Source organism: Ranitomeya imitator, chromosome 4, assembly GCF_032444005.1.
Source record: "Ranitomeya imitator isolate aRanImi1 chromosome 4, aRanImi1.pri, whole genome shotgun sequence".
Classification (NCBI taxonomy): Eukaryota; Metazoa; Chordata; class Amphibia; order Anura; family Dendrobatidae; genus Ranitomeya; species Ranitomeya imitator.
The window spans coordinates 86107836-86131142 of record NC_091285.1 but is presented as its reverse complement, the minus strand read 5'-3'; the positions used below and the strand labels follow the sequence as shown (position 1 = coordinate 86131142).

The following is a 23307-nucleotide window of genomic DNA, read 5'->3' as shown; positions in this document are numbered from 1 at the left end:
TACGGCCCCCATCAATTCTATGGACCTTATCCGATAATTCTGTGTTCTCCTCAAAAGGATATTTCCTTTTTGCAGATTAGGGCAAAGCACCGGATCTCTCCAATCCTTGTCAATAAGCTCCTGGATACTGTTAACCTTAAAGGTGCGCTTCTTTTTCAGCTTTAACCCTCCGAACATCACATCTGCCAGGGACTTATAAGTCTTCTCCTTAAGGCCCATTGTTGATCTAATGGCCTTAACGAGCCTAACTGTATCCTCCACCAGAAAACATGGTCTGCCTCCCATGTCACTATTTGAGGAGGATGAGGATGAAGACTCACTGAGGTATTGCTCTTCTGATACTGGAGAGGAGTCAGTGGATACTTCCCTAGGTCTTTTCTTCCCTTTCGTTAATAGGGTTTTAAGGGAGCAGATCTAAGTCTTGCTCCAAAGTTTTGGGTTTCTTCACTGATTTAGCAGATTTTTCTGACAGTCCACTGCTTACGGGGTCTTACATAGCGCACTCTCCCTGTTCCTATTCTTAGCACTAGCTTTTTTTAGGTCATTCCTAGTTATTTAATCAAACAAGGGGCGTATTAAAATAGTGACATTAATGAAGATCTCTCACCACCCGCTGTCAATTTAAGGGTACCGAACATCGAGGAGTACTGACACTTTGCTCCTCTGGCTGGGACGGCTGCTGATCCTGCCCCCTTTACGGTGTCCATGCTATTGGTGAGCTGGTGGTGGCTACTGCTTTTGCATGGTGGCCGGGTTGAGCAGGATCCTAAGCAGTCTCTCTGTGGACTGTTCCCTTTTTAAGAGGGGTCTACAACTCCATCTTCCTTATTCGCCTCCTCTGGTCCCTTAAGAAATTGCTCCTCCAACGAGAACCAACCAGGGAGCTCTTCTTGCATGCCCTGGCCAGTGCCATTTTCTTCTGGTGCGTTCCCCGTGATGTCACTCAGGCACGCCCATTCCAAGCATGCCATGTGCCCGTGATGTCAGTGGAGTGCGCCAACACCAGGCAGCCTTCCCGGCGTGGCGGACCGAGACATGCTATAGATCTCCTTCTCTGCCACCCGCACATCCATCAGAGTCCCCACTGAACCCGTGAACGACGTTTCCAGATGCCTGAAGGCCGATGCCACAGGCATGTAGTCTGCTTTTCCAGATAGCAGGACAGGGATGGGTATGCTTCTCCTTTACTGCAGAATTCAGCAAGGGTTCCCATCAAGGACAGGAAAACAAGGTACCGCCCTTTTATTTCAGTATGTTTCCTGTCCGTGGTGGGCAGGTCCCTCTATTAGGTGTGCTGTCATGGGTGAAGGGAAAATTCAGCTTTTGGCTTGCATGGCAGAGCTGACTGGATGTCCTAGATCCCATCGTTCACATGACCGATGGGTCCAGAAGAGGAAACATTGAAAGTGCTTGCTGAGCACCGAGTATAAAATGATCAGTAAGACAGAAATTGTAATAAACCCTGCAGCTGTACAATCACGTGCCAGAAACTTACTTTGCATTGTGGTTTCAGGAAGTCTGTTAAGAGTAAAGTGTGGACCACACTGACATTGAAAGTCTATGGGCAGTCTGAAAGTAGTTAATAAAACCAGCAGAAATTTCTTGGCTAAGGAAGCAATGCCAATAGATTTTTATGCCCTAAAGCTGTGTAAATGTGTATGTAATGTAGTGGAAGTACGTCAATATACTCACCCGTCAGTCTTTTCCATAGTTTCCAGCGTCGCTCCAATTCTCTTCTTGATTATGCAACTGAAATTCTGCCTTTATTATACTTTATGGAGACGGGGAGTAGATGGAAGGAGCACTGAGCACAGTGGTGACTGGCAGAACAAACTCCAGCTTCAAGCAACTGTTTTACCTTATTTCAGTGCTGGATTAACAGACATACTGCGGTGTAATGTTCTCCATGCTGCAACAGCTTGGAACCAGGGTGCAATAGAATTACAAGAGTATAAATGAAAAAAAAAAAAGTCAGATCGGTCACTTTATGGTTGTATTTTGTCATCCACATTTTGGTAGCAATTCTAGGCTCAACCAATGATCTTTTGAGAACAAAAAGAGAAAAAAAGCCAGCTCACGTAATGAAACACCGGTGCACGGAGGGCCATCCTGGTCAGACGTGAATACATGGTAAAGACTGAAAAAATTCACCTCCAGCTCCTGGGATAAAATTTCCAAATTTATTTATTCGAAAAAACATTAAAATTCCATTGAGGATTCCGGGACAGAAAAACATCAGACAGATGAAAGAGCGACGCGTTTCGATCAACACAGTCCAATGATTTCTTTTTTCAAGAACATATTGGGTAATCTAGCCTAAACATGTTATCACCTATCCTCCACACACTTATCACGTTGGATAACGCAATTAACCTGTAGATACAGGGTCATTCTGCAGGTTAATAGCGTCAGGAAGGAGGAGTCTGGCTGCTGCAGTTAAACTTTTTTCCTCCTGACAGAAACTGGTTTTCAGTCATACCGGTGTGCTGGCACGGCTAGTCACCACTCACATAACCTTTCAGACAATTCATGCTGCTCAGAACACAGGTAGCATGAATTGAGATCCAGGCCTTTCAGAAAAAATATACTTTTAAAATTTGGCTGGGAGCCAGAGCTGGAGAGCAGACTAGTCCGGCTCTTCCCAGCATGCCGGTGATTGACAAGTCTCTCCACCATGTGTATACAGGAAGAGATCTGTCAGTCACCCAGAGCGACGCAGGAAGAAGCCAACTGGGGGCAGAACCGGATCATGTAAGCATATTTTCTCAGATACACCAGATCATAGTATACCAGGCTGCAATCGTGCAGCCGGGATCCGATTCATGCTGCCTCTGGATTGGGCACCACGAGTTGCCAGACAGGCACCCATTATAGGGATTTTCCCCAAAATCCAAATATACCCCTTAGGCCTGAAACACACTAGCGTAGAATACGGACGAGTGCTATGCGAGAAAACATCACATGGCACTTGGACCAGTGTTAATCTATGGGGCAGCTCACATCACCGTTTTTTTTCTCTGGCATATTCAACGTGTGAGTGAAATAGCAGCATTACGCCCTAAATATACCAATACAAGCCTATGGGTGCGAGAAAAAAAAATCTGACATCACACGGACCATCAGTGTGATATGTGACAAATACACACACATTTCCTCATTTCAGCCATTAAATTGGGGAAAAGCAGTGAGAAATGTAAAGCCATACGGATACATAGATGTGAGGAAATCACATAATCGCATTGCAAACGGATTACACACGGATGACCATACTGAGAACACTGGTGTGACTCTCGGCAGGGAGACTCTCGGCAGGGAGCCTCGGACCGATTTTTCATACATTGTGACGCCGGCCTTATCTGCAATAGGCCTGACACGGAGATGATTGTGCTCGGTCGCCGCTCCAAGGATTGTCACTGGGACTGCTGGACATAGCGGAGCGCTGTACTTTCTCCAGCAGTCCCATACAATACTTGGCCAGTCCCATCACCGCCGCCCCAGTCTGCCGGTCCTGGGGATAACTGGGGGTGTGGGAGAAAACACCTTTGACTGATCCATCGCTAAGCGACAAGTTACTTTCACCTCCATCAGTGTCAAAAACAGGCAAAAAAAAAAAAAGGTAACAGCTGCAAAATGGAATCCACTTGGGGAGAACGATGTGTGAACTTGTCCTAAATACCTGCGGTTTTTACCACTTCACCAGTCTTAGTAGTGTGGACAGACAACGGCCAGTATTACCTGATAAGACCCCACAGGTGATAAAGAGGTGGCCAGAAAGCTCATGCCAGTGACGGCTCTAGCATAGAGGGCACATGGCGCCCATACTGAGGACGGGGTCAACGCAACCAGCGCGCTGCGAGGTACACAGGCAGCACTGGGCACAACTCAAGCAGCCTCCTCACTGACGCGCACATGCGCACTGCCTCTACAGCCCTGCGTGACTAGTTTCCGCGGATCCGGCCCCGCCCCTAGGCTGTCACGCAAGCGTTACCTGAAAGACTTGCAGAAATGCCGTACGCTCTGACGTCACGTGATTGGCGTACCTTATCCGCATGTCATTCAGGAAGAGGGGCGGTACCCCAGGGGATGTAAGGGCAGTAAACTCAGGCTGAAAGCGAGGCTGACTTTATTATGAGTGACAGGCTCCTCGGCCAATCGCAAGCTGAATGCCTCTGATCGCCACCAATCAATGAGCACTTTGCAGCCTAGGGGCGGTGCTTACAGAACAGCAAGATAGTGTGGCAGAAGTTCATGGGGAGACGTTTTAGGATTTTTTTTCGCGAACTTCCAATGTGTTGTGTGTCGGGCTGTGTGTAGCGGGCCCCGGAAAGTGATCGTCGGTGCGCTGCGCTCCAGACACGGCGCCATGCAGAATCCGGAGCTCGGCACGGGAATGCTCACCGGCGGCTACGAGCATGAGATAGACTCGGTGACTCCGCTCTCGCCCCTCGGCATAGAGGCTGAAGTTTTCCTGCCCGGAAAGAAGGTGCATTTCCTCGCCGACCTGCCCGCGGGAGGGGACACGCTGGACTTTAAGCTGGCGGCAGCCGCCGTGCTGTCCTCCGGTGCGGGCTCCGGCAGCGACGACGACGAGGTCTCTGAAGTAAGTGGCGCCCAGCGCTGCCTGCGCCGTCTCCTCTTGGCCTGCTCCGCGCACTCCTAGATTTGGCAGCCACCGCTGCGCTGGTGGAGCCCAGTGTAAGTTGTGCTGGGACCTGGCTGGCTCCCAGTGCCTAGGCCTGAGTGTGGCAGGGCTGCTCCCTGCTGGGTGACACCGGGGGCCCGCAGGAAATCCGCCCCCATCACCAGGGTTTTCCTTGTTTGCCTCTTCCTCCTGGGGAAAGGGGGAAACCTAAAATCCCAAGGAGCCGAAGTCCTTGACGCGACCTCTTCTGACAGGTTCTACAAAACCTAATTCGCCCTTCTTATTCCGCCACATTGGTTTTCTAAAAAAAAATAAACCGGATTCATCAGATCAGTCTGCTGCCCCTCCAACACTGCCGCCCTGGTGGTCCCCACTGCTCCATGCGTCCAATCCCAGTTCTCAGCAGTCAGGTGCCTTATATGCCGAGATCTGCACTGAGGCCATTGGTCTAGGGTGCGTGAGGGTGGAGTAAGGCGCCCCCAATACACGTACCGTCATCAGATCAGCCTGCTGCCCCTCCAACACGGCCGCCCTGGTGGTCCCCACTGCTCCATGCGTCCAATCTCAGTTCTCAGCAGTCAGGTGCCTTATATGCCGAGATCTGTACGGAGGCCATTGGTCTAGGGTGCGTGAGGGTGGAGTAAGGCGCCCCCAATACACGTACCGTCATCAGATCAGTCTGCTGCCCCTCCAGCACCACCGCCCTGGTGGTCCCCACTGCTCCATGCGTCCAATCCCAGTTCTCAGCAGTCAGGTGCCTTATATGCCGAGATCTGTACGGAGGCCATTGGTCTAGGGTGCGTGAGGGTGGAGTAAGGTGCCCCCAATACACGTACCGTCATCAGATCAGCCTGCTGCCCCTCCAACACGGCCGCCCTGGTGGTCCCCACTGTTCCATGCTTCCAATCCCAGTTCTCAGCAGTCAGGTGCCTTATATGCCGAGATCTGCACTGAGGCCATTGGTGTACAGCATGTGAGGGTGGAGTAAGGCCCCCAATACACGTACCGTCATCAGATCAGTCTGCTGCCCCTCCAACACTGCCGCCCTGGTGGTCCCCACTGCTCCATGCGTCCAATCCCAGTTCTCAGCAGTCAGGTGCCTTATATGCCGAGATCTGCACTGAGGCCATTGGTCTAGGGTGCGTGAGGGTGGAGTAAGGCGCCCCCAATACACGTACCGTCATCAGATCAGCCTGCTGCCCCTCCAACACGGCCGCCCTGGTGGTCCCCACTGTTCCATGCTTCCAATCCCAGTTCTCAGCAGTCAGGTGCCTTATATGCCGAGATCTGCACTGAGGCCATTGGTCTAGGGTGCGTGAGGGTGGAGTAAGGCGCCCCCAATACACGTACCGTCATCAGATCAGCCTGCTGCCCCTCCAACACGGCCGCCCTGGTGGTCCCCACTGCTCCATGCGTCCAATCTCAGTTCTCAGCAGTCAGGTGCCTTATATTCCGAGATCTGTACGGAGGCCATTGGTCTAGGGTGCGTGAGGGTGGAGTAAGGCGCCCCCAATACACGTACCGTCATCAGATCAGTCTGCTGCCCCTCCAGCACCACCGCCCTGGTGGTCCCCACTGCTCCATGCGTCCAATCCCAGTTCTCAGCAGTCAGGTGCCTTATATGCCGAGATCTGTACGGAGGCCATTGGTCTAGGGAGGGTGAGGGTGGAGTAAGGTGCCCCCAATACACGTACCTTCATCAGATCAGCCTGCTGCCCCTCCAACACGGCCGCCCTGGTGGTCCCCACTGTTCCATGCTTCCAATCCCAGTTCTCAGCAGTCAGGTGCCTTATATGCCGAGATCTGCACTGAGGCCATTGGTGTACAGCATGTGAGGGTGGAGTAAGGCCCCCAATACACGTACCGTCATCAGATCAGTCTGCTGCCCCTCCAACACTGCCGCCCTGGTGGTCCCCACTGCTCCATGCGTCCAATCCCAGTTCTCAGCAGTCAGGTGCCTTATATGCCGAGATCTGTACGGAGGCCATTGGTCTAGGGTGCGTGAGGGTGGAGTAAGGCGCCCCCAATACACGTACCTTCATCAGATCAGCCTGCTGCCCCTCCAACACGGCCGCCCTGGTGGTCCCCACTGTTCCATGCTTCCAATCCCAGTTCTCAGCAGTCAGGTGCCTTATATGCCGAGATCTGCACTGAGGCCATTGGTGTACAGCATGTGAGGGTGGAGTAAGGCCCCCAATACACGTACCGTCATCAGATCAGTCTGCTGCCCCTCCAACACTGCCGCCCTGGTGGTCCCCACTGCTCCATGCGTCCAATCCCAGTTCTCAGCAGTCAGGTGCCTTATATGCCGAGATCTGTACGGAGGCCATTGGTCTAGGGTGCGTGAGGGTGGAGTAAGGCGCCCCCAATACACGTACCTTCATCAGATCAGCCTGCTGCCCCTCCAACACAGCCGCCCTGGTGGTCCCCACTGCTCCATGCGTCCAATCTCAGTTCTCAGCAGTCAGGTGCCTTATATTCCGAGATCTGCACTGAGGCCATTAGTGTAGGATGCGTGAGGGTGGAGTAAGGCCCCCAATACACGTACCGTCATCAGATCAGTCTGCTGCCCCTCCAGCACCACCGCCCTGGTGGTCCCCACTGCTCCATGCTTCCAATCCCAGTTCTCAGCAGTCAGGTGCCTTATATGCCGAGATCTGCACTGAGGCCATTGGTGTACAGCATGTGAGGGTGGAGTAAGGCCCCCAGTACACGGACCTTCATCAGATCAGTCTGCTGCCCCTCCAGCACTGCGCCCTGGAGGTCCCCACTGCTTCGTGCATCCGATCCCAGTTCTCAGCAGTCAGGTGCCTTATATGCCGAGATCTGTACTGAGGCCATTGGTGTAGGGTGCGTGAGGGTGGAGTAAGGCCCCCAATACATAGACCTTCATCAGATTAGTCTGTTGCTCCTCCAGCACCACCATCTTGGTGGTCCACACTGTTCCATGCGTCCAATCCCAGTTCTCAGCAGTCAGGTGCCTTATATTCCGAGATCTGCACTGAGGCCATTGGTGTACGGCATGTGAGGGTGGAGTAAGGCCCCCAGTACACGGACCTTCATCAGATCAGTCTGCTGCCCCTCCAACACCGCCGCCCTGGAGGTCCCCACTGCTTCGTGCATCCGATGACAGTTCTCAGTAGTCAGGTGCCTTATATGCTGAGATCTGCACTGAGGCCATTGGTGTATGGTATGTGAGGGTGGAGTAAGGCCCACAATACATATGAGAGAGAACGTTGGACCTCAAGCTTCGTTTTCAGGTCATCTGTAACAGGCTGCAGCTTTCTCCTCTCCCCCTTGAAAGCACATGAATGTCTGGCTGAGCCAAGCGCCCGTGTGTTGCGGAGTCGGAAGCAAGCTGTCTGCAGGCCCGATGTTCTTGTGTACTGCCATCTTCAGCCCTGCCCGACACCTCTGGTGGCTTATCTACAGGTAGAACCAAAGGATCAGTCTGTAAATCAACATGCCCAATCCTTGTCTCCATGGACGTTCTCAATTGGAGCAGAGTAGAAAGGCCACCAGGTACAGCATGTGGTCAGCTGTTTTGGCAAGCCTCACTGTAAATAGGCTCTTTAGACTGCACCATTCAGCACCCACATACAAGTGATCCGAAAGGGATCCTGTTGGCCAAAATGCGCTAAGTAAAGGCAGGGTGATGCAGGGCTCGGAAATTCCTTTGTAGTGAAGTGCATGTAATGGCAGTATTGAACGCACAGAATATTATAATTTCCCTTTCCTGCTCTATTCTAGTCATCTGAGTGGGCACTACGCAGTCACTGTACACTGTTCTGCGCCCTGTAACTTCATTGTCATTCTGTTCACCCTGGAATTGTTGAGCTGAATGTCTGTTGAGTTATATCTTTAAGATTTTCTGTTTGACTTTGCGTGGGGGGCTTTAGAATTTCAGAATGGGTTGTCTAGTAATGGACATGCTTTTAAAGCCTAAAGTCCCTCAGGAAAAATTGTACTCTCCTCCCGAACCGACGCTATTCCAGCGACGTTGGTGTTGGCTCTCTCTCTCGCTAATGTGACTGCTACAGTCCATCAGCGGCCACTGATCGGCTGCAGCGGTTTAAGAGACATGTCAATATCACGTGATTGTCAGGCAACATGGCTGGAGCAGGCTTGATCTGGTAGATGATTGTCTTTCTTTCAGCCACTTGTCATTTAACAATGGGTGGTGCAGTAGTGGACCCCCTTTAAGTTGCCAAGTTGGAACAAATTCTTTATTAGGTATGTATAGGAAATGATATGCTAATCACCGGGGGTCCTCACCACTGGGTCCCCAACTAGTCTAAGAACAGGACTCTGAACTCCTACACTAGAATGGGAATATATTCCAATGGGACATTTCTGAGCCAATTTTTCAGTTGGGACAACCCCTTTAACCCATCTGTGTACAGCTAAACCCAGATAAGTGGGTGATGTTAGGATTGGCTGCTGTTGCTGTAGTCCATCTGTAATCTGAGCCCATTTGCATTGATACTTTGTGATATTCCTACAAGCAGTTATGGTTACACATTACTTTATTAAGTATTTGCATACATTTTGTCAATTGTGGTCATTCTTTTAAATAGAAATACTAATATGAATGTTTTCTTGCAACCCATATTGACAGGAGTCGGCTGTGCACCCTTGATGGTAGTTTCAAAGCTGGGTCTTAAGGTACCTTCACACATAACGATACCGTTAACGATATCGTTGCTTTTTGTGACGTAGCAACGATATCGTTAAGGAAATCGTTCTGTGTGACAGCGACCAACGATCAGGCCCCTGCTGGGAGATCGTTGGTCGCTGAGGAAAGTCCAGAACTTTATTTCGTCGCTGGACTCCCTGAAGACATCGCTGGATCGGCATGTGTGACACCGATCCAGCGATGTCTTCACTGGTAACCAGGGTAAACATCGGGTTACTAAGCGCAGGGCTGCGCTTAGTAACCCGATGTTTACCCTGGTTACCAGCGTAAAAGTTAAAAAAACAAACACTACATACTTACCTACCGCTGTCTGTCCCCGGCGCTCTGCTCTGCTCTCCTCCTGCACTGGCTGTGAGCGTCGGTCAGCCGGAAAGCAGAGCGGTGACGTCACCGCTCTGCTTTCCGGCCGCTGTGCTCACAGCCAGTACAGGAGGAGTGCAGAGCACAGCGCTGGAGGACAGACAGCGGTAGGTAAGTATGTAGTGTTTGTTTTTTTTACTTTTACGCTGGTAACCAGGGTAAACATCGGGTTACTAAGCGCGGCCCTGCGCTTAGTAACCCGATGTTTACCCTGGTTACCCGGGGACCTCGGGATCGTTGGTCGCTGGAGAGCCATCTGTGTGACAGCTCTCCAGCGACCAAACAGCGACGCTGCAGCGATCGACATCGTTGTTGGTCTCGCTGCAGCGTCGCTGAGTGTGAAGGAACCTTTAGGTGAAGTGGGAGTTCCTGGTATTGCGACTGTACATTAAAGGGAATCTGACAGCTGATGCATGCTGGCCGATCCAAGGGCAGCATGTATTGGACACTGGCGGTATGATTTCAGCCATGTATGTTTGACTCTAAAATGTTGTGATGTTTCAGAGGTAAAAACATACTATAAAACTGCAGACCAACATGAGAAAACCGACTGCAAAAATAAGTCACAAAATAGCATTTTATTTCAATATTTATAAACGAACAGCCATAAATAAGACACAGAGCACTCCTGAAAAAGGTGGTGCCAGCATACATGGGAAAAAAACTTAGCAGAGAATTATTTCATATATGGATTTTACATCAGGGCCTTTCTATATTATGGCCTCTAACCAAATACCCCTAGTCAAAGAAAAGAGGAACTATGACTGTTGCTAAAAATTAGTCTAATATTTACATTAAAGATGGTTTGTGAATGTACCGGGTAGAGTGTACATGTGCTGGCCCACCAACCCCAACGCACGCTGATGAAGCCTTGGGTGAAAAAAGCATTGGGGTTGGTGGGCCAGCAAATGTACACTCTACCCAGTACATTCACATACCATCTTAAATGTAAATATTAGACTTAGAAGATTGTTCAATCTAAAAATTGTTTAGCACAGTCATAGTTCCTCTTTTCTTTGACTAGGAGTATTTGGTTAGAGGCCATAATGTTCATAGGCCCTGATGTAAAATCCATATATGAAATAATTCTAAGTTTTTTTCCCCCATGTATGCTGGCACCACCTTTTTCAGGAGTGCTCTGTTTGTGTCTTATTTATGGCTGTTCATCTATAAATATTGAAATAAAATACTATTTTGAGACTTTTTGCGCTCTGTTTTCTCATGTTGGTCTGCTGATTCACTTTAGAGTGTGGCTCTTGTAAAGAGGTTGTTGCATATATATATATATATATATATATATATATATATTTTTTTTTTTTTTTGTGGTGTTCAATACTATAAGGCTATGTGCACACGATGCGGATTTTGCTGCGGATCCGCAGCGTTTCCGCAGCTGCGGATCCGCAGCAGTTTCCCATGAGTTTACAGTACAATGTAAACCTATGGGAAATGAAATCCGCAGTGCACATGCTGCAGAAAAAGACGTGCGGAAGCACAGCAGATTATTTTCCGCAGCATGTCAATTCTTTGTGCGGAATCCGCAGCAGTTTTACACCTGCTCCAATAGTAAACTGCAGATGTAAAACCGCAGCAGAATCCGCAATAAATCCACAGTAAAAACCGCAGCGGTTTTCCAATGCAGATTTATAAAATCCGCTGCGGAAAAATCCGCAGAGGATCTTACTACGTGTGCACATAGCCTAAAACTGACCTGGCGGCTAGTTTTACAAGTGTGTTTCTGGCAGCCTCTCCCGGCCACTTCCCCCTTGTGACGGGTCTCTCTCTATACATACAGGCAGGAAGAGACCTGTCACTCCATGGGAGCGAGCAGGAAGAAGCTGCTTGGGACCCACCGTTCCGACAAGTCAACAACTTGGCTCGATCACCTGGATCGGCATTGTGAAGAGCTGGCCTTCGGGGTGCAGCTAAATTGGCCTTGTTCCCAGTCATATCTCTTAATGTAGATTTCCTCTGAAACATTGGGAGTATTTTTTTTATTTTTTATTTTTTATTTTTTTAGAGCAAAATATACAGGGCATGAGCATGCTCTGAACAGGGAAATGTTCACTGTGAAGGGAGGGGGAGCAGGTGAACTGTGACATCACCAGTTGTGAATTCTGTCTCCGGTGAGATCTGTTGGGTAGAGCCTTTTATTTGTAATCCTGTCTATGATGGTTACCATTGAGTCTGAAGAGGGGGATGACTGTTGTAAGTCTGAAGTTTTAAAGGAATTGTCAGGGATCTCACATATTGTTGTTATCTATAGGCTAAGTCTTCAGTGTGAGATCATTTGCACTCCACACCGATCAGTTAATATCTGCATCAGCAGCAACCGGATTGAACTTTAAACTGGGAGAAAAATAAAGTGCTCGTCGAGTTGTCAGTGACCATTAGAGTATAGCGCTCTGGTGTTCCATGACTTGCGTCACTTACATCTGGGGTTCCCAGAGCAGATAACAGCTTATTGATTGTTGAAATCCGACGATCTATAGATATGTCATCAATATTAGTCCTGAACTATCCCTTTAATTGTTTATCATTGTATCAGTGAAATACTAACTTTCCAGGACATTTCTTCTGACGTTGCAATAGGAGGATGACTATCCCTGTCTCTGTAGGGACACATGCAGGTTAAAAGGCCCCTCCCGCCTCCACCCTGCAGGTTTTTTTTTCCTGTCTCTATAGAAGACAGATGCACGAGAGGTCGTGCTTGGGGTTTTTGAGAAGTTAACTACATCTATATATATATATAATTGTCTAAGGGTTTTTCCGTCTCTCTGTCTGTCTTTCTGTCTGTCCTGGAAATCCCGGCTCTCTGATTGGTCGAGGCCTGGCGGCCTCGACCAATCAGCGACGGGCACAGCGACGATGATGTCATAAAGGACGTAGACATCCCGCGTCTCTGATTGGTCGAGGCCGCCAGGCCTCGACCAATCAGACGGGCACAGCGATGATGTCATGGTTGCCATGGTGATGATGATGTCATAAAGGTTGCCTCGACCAATCAGCGACGGGCACAGTCTGCCGCGAATTCTGGAATCATCATTGTCCATATACTACGGGGACATGCATATTCTAGAATACCCGATGCATTAGAATCGGGCCACAGTCTAGTACTTTATAATTTTCCATAGGTGATTAAATGGTTCAAGTCCTGAGTGAGGATCGAAGTTTCTGCCTCCCCTCCCAGTCTTTCATTGGACTTGGCTTGCTCCTCTCTAGTAATGGGTTCGCTAGGTAGTAATTGGCCGATACATTTTTAATTTGGAGATCCATGTGGTTGTGGCAAAGCTTTTCCAGTTTGGAGTTCTGGGTAGATTCCACTATGCTTCTTCACCATAGGCCTGTAGTCACTGCATCTTGCTTCTGCTATCAGCAGTCACTTGATGTGAACTGTTTCCTAATTGTCGTGCACAGTGTTCACCATTCAGTTCTGGTGCATACCAATTGTCTAAGGACTGCAGATGGAAGTACTTGTCCCTATCCCATGGGAGCACAGTAGGTATGTGACCAGAAAGACCGCATCCATGCAGAGATAGCTGGGCTGCCTGAGTGAACACTGATGAGACCAGATTAACAATTGTATAGTGTGTTGTAAATTTATGGCTACATGAAAGTAACAGCTATGTGAGGGAATATTTGAGAACTTGGATCCTGGAATCAGTGTGTTTGTCTTAGAGAATCAGGAAGTGGCAGCGCTTTAGGCGTAGCACATGTCCGCTGTGTCCAAAGCGCTATCGGCTATCGAACGCAGGTGATTCTGCATGTTTTAATTGAATCGTGTGAAATCACTGTGCCCTATTCATTGTACGGGTGGCATTTACCTTGCGGAGATTCGCGTCTCTGCAAGATAGACATGCTGCAGTCTGGGAAGATGCGCCGCATGTCCATCTCAGCAGGTGAGCCGCAGGCGGATGCTCACGCCCAGTGGGCACGGGATTTCTTCAAATCCCATCCACTACGCTGTAATATCTGGATGCTGCCCAAGTACCCAGTGTCCAACCCTCAGCGTTAACTGATCGTATGCACATACCCTAAGGTAGCTTTCATATTATGTTTTGTCACATGTTCTTCAGTCCCGTCAGGGCTTCTTCCCCGCAGTCTACTATTTTGGTGTCCGCCTCCAGTAGGCATACATTACAAACCGAAAGTTTGGACACGCCTCATTTAAAGATTTTTCTGTATTTTCATGACTATGAAAATTTTACATTCACACTGAAGGCATCAAAACTATGAATTAACACATGTGGAATTATATACTTAATTTCAGTTGTTTCACACTTTTTTGTTATGTCTTATTTTACCCTTCACCATGACAGCACCCACTGGAGAGATGGGGATCCGCCCCAAGGAACAGGAAACCTACAGAAGCATAAAAGGGGCGGTCCACCTCTCCTCCTCAGTTTAGGTTTCCTGTTCCCAGGGGACAGGATCTCTGGATTCTCCGGATTTGCAGAAGACCATACCTGGGCCAGGGGCATCTGTGCGGTCTCTGCGGGAACGGCAGGGGATGCAGTCCAGATGCAGCGTCGGGGGAGATTCCGTTAGACGGCTCCCCCCTCGTCTGACAGACACAGTGAGAGCAGGATCCGGAGAAGCCACCCGGTCTCTCTGACGATTGCTGCGGTAAAGGTGCGGGCTATGAAGAGCTTTGGGACGCCGGACAACATATGAAGGTCTGGGGGTCCGCCGCACAGTCACCAGGTGCAGCAGCAGCCAGGAGCGCCGCTCCATAGCGTGGGCCGAGGTGAGACGCGGCCGCGCATGCGCACACCGGCAAAAAGCTCCATTGCCACCCGGAAGTGATCTTGGCACTTCCGGGGCACACAGCACAGCGGTGGGGAAAAGTGCGGTTTTGCTCATGCGCAGTACACCGCTGAGAAGAAAAAAAAACCCACAACGGATATTCTGCTTAAAAGGGGGATGGTTGCAGGCGCACAGGTGATGCAACATGTCATCCCCAGGCAAGACAGTGGACCCAGCGGGTGATTCAGCCAGCAGGAGGTCCTCGGACGTCAGCCGTAAAAGTGAGGCCGCGGATTCAAGGTCCAGAACGGCGCTTCGGCCACCTGATCCGGTACCATACAGCTTCACTGGGTGAGTGTAAAAAACCCTCTACCTATTAAGCTGACACACTTTTCCACAACATTTTCCCCCAGGCCAAAAAGAAACAAATCTAAACATAAACAGTGTGCATTGTGTGATCAACCCCTCCGACTCCTATCCTAAAAAAACTCTGCAAGCAATGCATTAGTGAAACCATGCAGGGACCATCCATGTCCGTTATGGATATACAGGCCATAATCAGGGAAGAGTTGCAGGCCATCAAGCAAGCACACCCCCTAAAAAAAACTAGTAGCGGAAAAAGTGTCTAGCTCTGAGTCCGATGATGATGGCGTAATCTACTCGGACTCTTCACATGCATCATCCTCATCTTCAGCACCGTCTGACATTGAAGGTTGGTCTTGTTTTCCCCTTGATGGGGTTGACAACCTAGTAAAATCAATCAGAAATTCAATAGGTTGTGAAGATACAAAGGATGACCAAGCAACGCAAGATATCATGTTTGCAGGGTTAGCGGAGAGGAAAAGGAGAGCGTTTCTGGTTATCCCTGCCGTTAATGCATTGATAAAGAGAGAATGGGAAAAACCAGATCAGAAGGGTTTTCTCCCATCAGCCTCCAAAAGGAAATACCCGTTTAGCGATGATGAGCTTACATTATGGACTAAGATTCCAAAAGTGGATGCAGCATTCGCTTCCACTTCAGCTTTACCAGTAGAAGAAGCATGCCTACTTTCTGATCCTTTAGACCGGAAAGCAGAGTTGACATTAAAAAGAACATGGGAAGCTTCCACAGGCATATTTAAGCCAGCTATTGCCAGCACATGTACTGCTAGGTCAATGCTTGTCTGGATTGATCAATTGGATCAACAGGTAGAACAGAGAGTCTCTAGACAAAAATTGCTGGAGGCAATACCATTAATTAAAGGGGCTGCAGCCTTCATGGCTGACTCATCAGCTGACACTGTACGTCTTGCAGCAAGATCAGGAGGTCTGGTAAATAATGCCCGACGAGCCCTATGGATGAAGATTTGGAAGGGAGATATGCAGTCAAAGACAAAGATCTGTGCTATCCCATGTGAGGGTGAGTTTCTTTTCAGAAAAGCCCTGGATGACCTCCTTAAAAAAGCCAAAGAAAGGATAAAAACCTTCCCTGACCCCTCAATTCCTTTTTATAGGAAGACTTTCAGAAGAAGACCATTTGGTAAAAGACAAAATGAAAGACCATCGCGGTGGGCTACAAAGGAAGAAAAACAAAGGGGTATTATGTTTAAAGGCCCCCCCTTCCGTAGAGACAATAAATATTAAAACCCTGGTCACCCCGGTAGGTGGTAGGCTAAAACTATTCCTCCCTCAATGGCAAAAGATAACATCAAATTCGTGGATTCTAAATATTATTAGAGATGGAATTAAGATAGAATATGTAACAAAAAAGAAAAGCATTACTGCAAAAATACGCACTCCATCAAAGAATACAAACAAAATAAATAAGATAAATAGACTGATTTTATTAACAGATCAAAAAAACACACTACAAAACGATAAAAACACAATTAAAAACAAGTAGACAACATCACAACAACACAGGTGATAAAGACCATACCTAGATGTAATAAGGCGACTAAACACAGACCAATTGGCTCATGGGGTATATGCGCTAGTAATGCCTAGAAAAAATCAAAAAATCGTGCCATATAGGTCCCTAAAGAACCAATCAAAAAATAGTGAAAATAAGGCACAAAGATTTAATCTATAACAATAAAAATAGGCAAGATATGAGCCAAAGAAAGGGCTGAGAAGCCACCAATATACAATATCACTAGATATTTAAAGCATAAATAGGAGGAAACCCCCCATAGTAATACAACCTGGTGGTACGATGTCCCCACGCGTATCGCCTGGCAGACCAGGCTTCGTCAGGGTATGGCATCCTCGTGGACAGAGAAAGTGAACATCTGCATTGACTTTATATGTAAGGCTAGGTTCACATTGCGTTAGTGGGTGTCCGCTGACAGAATCAATTTCATAGCGGCACTAACGCTTTGTAACGGATCCGTTAGCGCACCCATTGCCCGCAATTATGTAGCGCATCGCTAACGCATGCCATTATTGGCATGCGTTAGTGATGTGCCGTTATTTTGTGACGGACACTCGAACGCTGCATGCAGCGTTTTTGGGTCCGTTCCCGTTAGCGCAGATGCTCTATCGCGATCGTATAACGCGATCCCTTTTCGGCAATTGTGTTAACGCAGTCCGTTAGCGTAAGCGCTAAACGGACTGCACTAACGCAATGTAAACCTAGCCTAAGGCCGCAACCTGGTCGACACCTTCAACTTTCTACAATCATTATAGGCTTGACCTGTCTTCATCTAACTTGGCTTTTGGTAGCGCTGTCCTCCCACCCATGTGACAGTTCTCTGCCAATCTCTCGTGGGTGCTGTCGTGGCGAAGGGTAAAAAGCCAGATTACTTACCGGTAATACCCTTTTAATGAGTCCATGACAGCACCCACTCTCTACCCTTCCTAGTCAGATATATTATGAATAGAATAATGGTCGGTGGAGTTATCCAAAAGGGGGTAAACATCCTTGTCCCCCCCCAACATCGGCAGTCCCCTGAGAAGCAATGACTGCTCTCCTGTCGTGGTCGACTCTGGTTTCCTCGACCAGTGGCAGGCCATCTCCACAAACAAGTTGGTCCTGCGTTCCATAAGGGACGGCTTGAGATTGCAATTCGAGAGTCCTCCCCCTCAACTCCTGATGACAGTTACATCCCTACAGTCTCCACATCTTCGAGAATCCTTGCTGTTGCATTTCCAGGGTCTGCTTCAGGCAGGGGTGATTTTCCCAGGTACCACATCAGGAAATAGGGGAAGGTCACTATTCTCAACTATTCTTGGTAAAAAAAAAAAAAAAAAAAGCTCTCAGGGAAACATCGGATCATCATAAACCTGAGACTCCTGAATCAAGTGATCAAATATCGAAGATACAAAATGGACCTTAAGAGACTCAATGTCAATTCTAGGCTCGTTGGCGTCATTGTCACGCTCACGACCTGACTGGTGGGCGCGAGCTCGGGGGGGGGGGGAGTTTTGTGGCCCCACTGTGCCACGAGCAAGACTACCCTGGAAGGGGCGTAACTGACAGCTGCCTTGGTCTTCACTGGAGCCTCTGATGGTGAGGTCTGGCTGCTGCCTGTTGCACAAGCCTGGTGCTACTCCAGGGTGTTGTCTGGCTGTGGCTGCTGATCCCACTTGGGAAGCAGGAACACCAGGATTGGTGCGGGCATCAGGCAGGACTAGCAGATGAGCACGGATGAGATTCTGACGAGTAGGCTGGCACGGCAGAGACACAGGGCTGGCAGGCACGGCAGAGACACAGGGCTGGCAGGCACGGTTGGTGTGTATGAAGGAACAGGTAGGAACCTGTTCACACAGGAGGTGCAGGTACGGATATGTAGTATGAAGGAACAGGTTGAGACCTGTTCACACCGGAAGAGAATCGCAAGGCTGTGGATAGGAATGGTAGAGCAGCAGGAAATGGAGCAGCAACAGAAGCAAAGCAGAGTGAAACCGCAAGGAATGCAGAGAGGAGCTGCAGCAGGAGATTACTGCAGCAGCAAAGCAGAGCAGAACCACAAAGAATGCGGAGAGGAGCTGCAGCAAGACATAACTGCAGCAACAGGAGCAGAGTAGAACGGAGCAGAACCACAGGAGTGCGGAGCAGAGGTAAAGCCATAATGGTACAGACCAGACAGAGCCGCAAGAGTGCGAAGCATAAGCAGACTGAGAACACATGGAAAGACACAGCAGGGAAGGAAGCCACAGACAAGGAGACCGAAATAAGACTAAGTTCAGACAAGGTAATAGAACAAGACAAGTAACAAGAACAAAGACATGGGGACCAGCATATTCTGCCTCCTGGAGGGCGGACAACAAGATCAAGGCAAGAACACTGAGAAAAGCCTACAGAGAGGGAGTAACACAGAGCAAGGCCTGGCAAACTCGGAAGCTAAACACAAACTGAGCTAACACATTGCACAGGCCCAGTCCATTGGGTGGAGCTGCACTAAATACAGGAGGCCTCTTGGTAATTGGTCAGGAACAGATTAGACAGGTGCACCTGATTCCTATAAGAACCAGAGCGTACAGGCGCCGCCCCCCTATGCACACAGCCAGGAAGCATGCAGAGAGTAGAGGCACAGAATATGGAGCTGGCAAGAAACAGAAGCCACATCATGACCTGGAGCAGTGGGTAAGATAGTGTGAGAGATGAGAGGCCATGCCGTGATGCCAGCAGAGTCATGCATCCAGTTAGTCTCCTGGGCTCAGGCCCACAAAAGGGTCCTTCAGTCTCACGTCTTGCTACATTCAAAATGACATCAGAAAGCACTGACCAAGAAGATTCCCTTTCCCGGTCATGTGAAATCGTCCCATTCATGATGGCTGAACTATCAAAACCTTCCAACGGGGAGAAAGCTATGATCAACTTGAATGTGCTCACATCAGACGCCAGTCAGAGGCTGAGGCGCTGTAGTAGACGGATCTCATTTCCATGGGTTGTGGTCCCCCTAAACATCAGGTCCAGATGCTCAAATCTGAGGGAATTGAAGGCGGTAGAGGAAGAGTTAAAAGCTGCATCTGTCCTCATTCAGGGTCACCACGTACGTGTCTTCTCTGACAATACAACCAAAGTGGCCTATCTCCGGCACCAGGGAGGCACTGAAACTAACCTGCTGCAAGCATTTTTTTTCCTGGACGGAAAAACATCTTCTGTCTATCACAGCAGTGCATATAAAGGGATAGACAATACCCAAGCGGACATCCACCCGGGGGAGTGGTGTCTAAACCAGAATGTCTTCTTGTCCCTTGTTTTGAGGTGGGGTGTACAGAGTGATGTATTTCAAGTGTGTACCATATATACTTGTGTATAAGACGAGATTTTCAGCACTTTTTTTTTTTTCTGCTGAAAACACCCCTCTCGGCTTATACACAAGTTATTGCCAGAAAGCTGGCGGGGGAGCAGCGGTGGCTGTGACATACTCGCCCTCCTCGCGTGGTCCTGCACATCCCTGCATCTCCTTTGTCCCGGCGCTGGCAGCTCTCCTCTGCTCAGAGGTCACGTGGTATCGCACATTAAGGTAATGAATATGTATACGTCTCCACTCCCATAGGCGTGGAGCGCATATTCATTACCTTAATGAGTGGTACCACATGACCGCTGAGCAAAGGAGAGGTCCCGGGACAACGGAGATGCAGGGACATGCAGCGACCGCGCGAGGAGGTTGAGTATGACGGGAGAGGACGCCGAGCCTTGCATACAATACTCTGGTATGTACGGTATTTCTGTTAATGTTGATTATGGCTTACAGCCAATGAAAACCCAAAAATCATTAGCTCAGTAAATTAGAGTACTTTATAACACCAGCTTGAAAAAAAGTTATTTTAAAATCTGAAATGTTGGCCTATTGAAATGTATGTTCAGTAAATGCACTCAATACTTGGCCGGGACTCCTTTGGCATCAATTACTGCATCAGTGCGGCGTCGCATGGAGACGATCAGCCTGTGGCACTTCTGAGGTGTTATGGAAGCCCAGGTTGCTTTGATAGCAGCCTTCAGCTCATCTGCATTGTTGGGTCTGGTGTCTCTCCTCTTCCGCTTGACAATACCCCATAGATTCTCAATGGGGTTGAGATATTTTGAGCCAAATAGTGTGCAAAAACATTTAATGAAATACAAAAACGTTATCTGTGGATGACGCTCTGTTATGGGGGATCTGTATATTACACAACAGTGCCTGCAGTCCTGTATATTGTGACTACCACCCCCCTTCATCCTCGGGAATACACCCAATTACTGTATACATGGATATATTCTGAAAGATGAGGGAGATGGTAGTCACATTTGTAATAAACACTTTGGACACTACATCGGTGTATATTTACACTAAAAATGACTAAAACCCCCATCATCCTTCAGAATATACTATATCAATGGGTATATTCTGAAGGATGATTGGGGGTTGTTTGCTAACCTTACCTCAAAGGATCTTTCTGACTTGTGAGTACCGCAGTTGTAACATTAATGTGCAGGGACAGATATGTGATTGGTGGAGGCAGCTCAGCAACAGTTCCCCTCCACCAATCACTATCCATTCCTGCAGAGGAGGAGGAGGAGAATCGCTCTTCTCTCCCTCCTCAGCTTTAGGCCTTTCACATGTCCGTATCTGCGGTACATGTGGTGAGTTTGCCCGCATACGTAGACCCTTTCAGATGAATGGGTTTGTGCCCATGTCAGTGTTTCCACGGACCGTGTGTCCATGTGCACTACACATGGACCTGTCCGTTTTTTTCCGTCAGCACGGGCGGCAAAACGTTCCGCACATGGAGAACACGCATGGATATCATCCGTGTGAAACGCATCGGCGAAGTGCTACAGTAAGCACTGTTCCCCGGTGCTGAAGATGGCTCTTATCATTCTCCTCTGATCGGCACGAGCAGAGGAGAATGAGTTATATATTAAAGTCAGAACAATGACAGCAGGTGGGGGCTTTTTGGACTAATACCCCCATCAACCTACACCTGCTGCCGCTAATAACAGTGACAGCAGTAGCAGATGATAGGGGTATTCCTCGCCCACCCCCGGCAATATAACTAAATGAATGAAAAAACCCACTGTAGGTTTCCCCATATTTTCTATAACCAGCCAGGCAACACTTAAAGCTGGAGGCTGCAACCCTCACCTGTCAGTTTCAGCAAGGTTGGTTATCAAGAATATAGGGGTCCCCGTGCCTTATTTTTAATTATTTAAATAAAACGATTGGGGTCCCCATTTTTGACAACCAGCCTTGCTAAAGCTCACAGCTAGTGGAAGGTATTCTCAGGCTGGTAAAGGGCCATGGATATTTCCCCCCCGCCCCAGCCTTAAAAATAGCAGCCCGCAGCTGCCCAGAAAAGGCGCATCTATTAGATGCGACATTTCTGGCGCCTTGCCCTGTAGCGGTGGCAAGTGGATTTCATATTTGTGGAGTTGATGTCGCCTTTGTATGGTCAGGTGACATCAGTGCCACTGCTTATTGATGGAGAGACGTCTATATCCTATAGTTGTATGGTAAATAAAGACACATCCAGAATAAAGTCCATTAATTGAAAAAATTACACCGACTCCTTTATTACTCAATTAAACCATACTTACGACCTCGCCTAATTCCACCAAAGCCCTCGATCTCCTGTAATAAAAGTAAAATAAAAAAAAGCAATAAACCATTCCTGTCCGCCGTTCTTTCCCACGCCATATTCCATGTCTGGGGAAGAAGCCGTTTTCAACCTGGACGGTGCCAAGATGCAACCATCCAGGCTGAAAACCACTGGTGAATCATTGACCAGTGGTGACGACATCAAGGCTGGGCCGAGAGCTCCATCTGTTCCTGCGACGCATCGGCTGCCATATTCTTGGATACATCTCATAGAGGCAGGCGCGGATGGAGATCTCGGCTTTCCTCCAGCTGCACCGATTGAAAAGCCGGACCCCGGAAGAATGGTGGCCGCCATATGCCACCAACACAGGATCACTGCTCTCCGCTGTACCCACACCGCAGGACCGCCGCACCACCATCGCATTACCCCCAGCTCCAGGCCCGCAGCAACGGTATGAAGTGTTCGGTTTATAAGATGCACCCCCATTTTCCCCCTAATTTTGGGGATCATAAAAGTGCATCTTATAAAACTAAAAATATGGTAAATGTTTTTTTACTTTCCACATAACAAAAATTCCTGTGAAGCACCTGAAGGGATTATAAACTTCTCAAATGTGGTTTTGAGTACCCTGAGGGGTGCATTTTTTTTTATTTTTTTTTTTTAGAATGGTGTGATTTTGGAGTATTTTCTGTCATAAAGGCCCCTTAACCCCTATCTGACCTTGGATGGGATAGTACGTCCAAGGTCAGATCCCCTGCTTTGATGCAGGGCTCCGCGGTGAGCCCGCACCAAACCCGGGACATGTCAGCTGTTTTGAACAGCTGACATGTGCCCGTAATATGCGCGGGCAGAATCGCGATCTGCCTGCACCTATTAACTAGTTAAATGCTGCTGTCAAACGCAGACAGCGGCATTTAACTACCGCTTCCGGCCGGGCGGCCGGAAATGACGTCATCGCCGACCCCCATCACATGATCGGGGGTCGGCGATGCGTCTGGATGGTAACCATAGAGGTCCTAGAGACCTCTATGGTTACTGATTGCCGGTGGCTGTGAGCGCCACCCTGTGGTCGGCGCTCACAGCACACCTGCATTTCTGCTACATAGCAGCGATCAGCAGATCGCTGCTATGTAGCAGAGCCGATCGCGTTGTGCCTGCTTCTAGCCTCCCATAGAGGCTATTGAAGCATGGCAAAAGTAAAAAAAAAAAAAAAAGTTGAAAAAAATGTTAAAAAAATAAAAGTTTAAATCACCGCCCTTTCGCCCCAATCAAAAAAAATCAATAAAAAAAATCAAATCTACACATATTTGGTATCGCCGCGCTCAGAATCGCCCGATCTATCAATTAAAAAAAG

The 23307-nt window shown here is 48.6% G+C and overlaps 1 protein-coding gene across 1 annotated transcript in view; it reads left to right on the top strand.

The window, feature by feature from the left end:
• Window positions 1-4219: 4219 nt before the first annotated feature.
• The window catches only part of ANKHD1 (ankyrin repeat and KH domain containing 1), a 226002-nt gene continuing 206914 nt past the window's right edge, over window positions 4220-23307 (top strand). Inside the window, exon 1 of the mRNA XM_069763859.1 lies at window positions 4220-4600. Coding sequence (XP_069619960.1) covers window positions 4364-4600 — 237 coding nt within the window. The 5' untranslated portion in view covers window positions 4220-4363. The remainder of the gene's footprint in view (window positions 4601-23307) is intronic.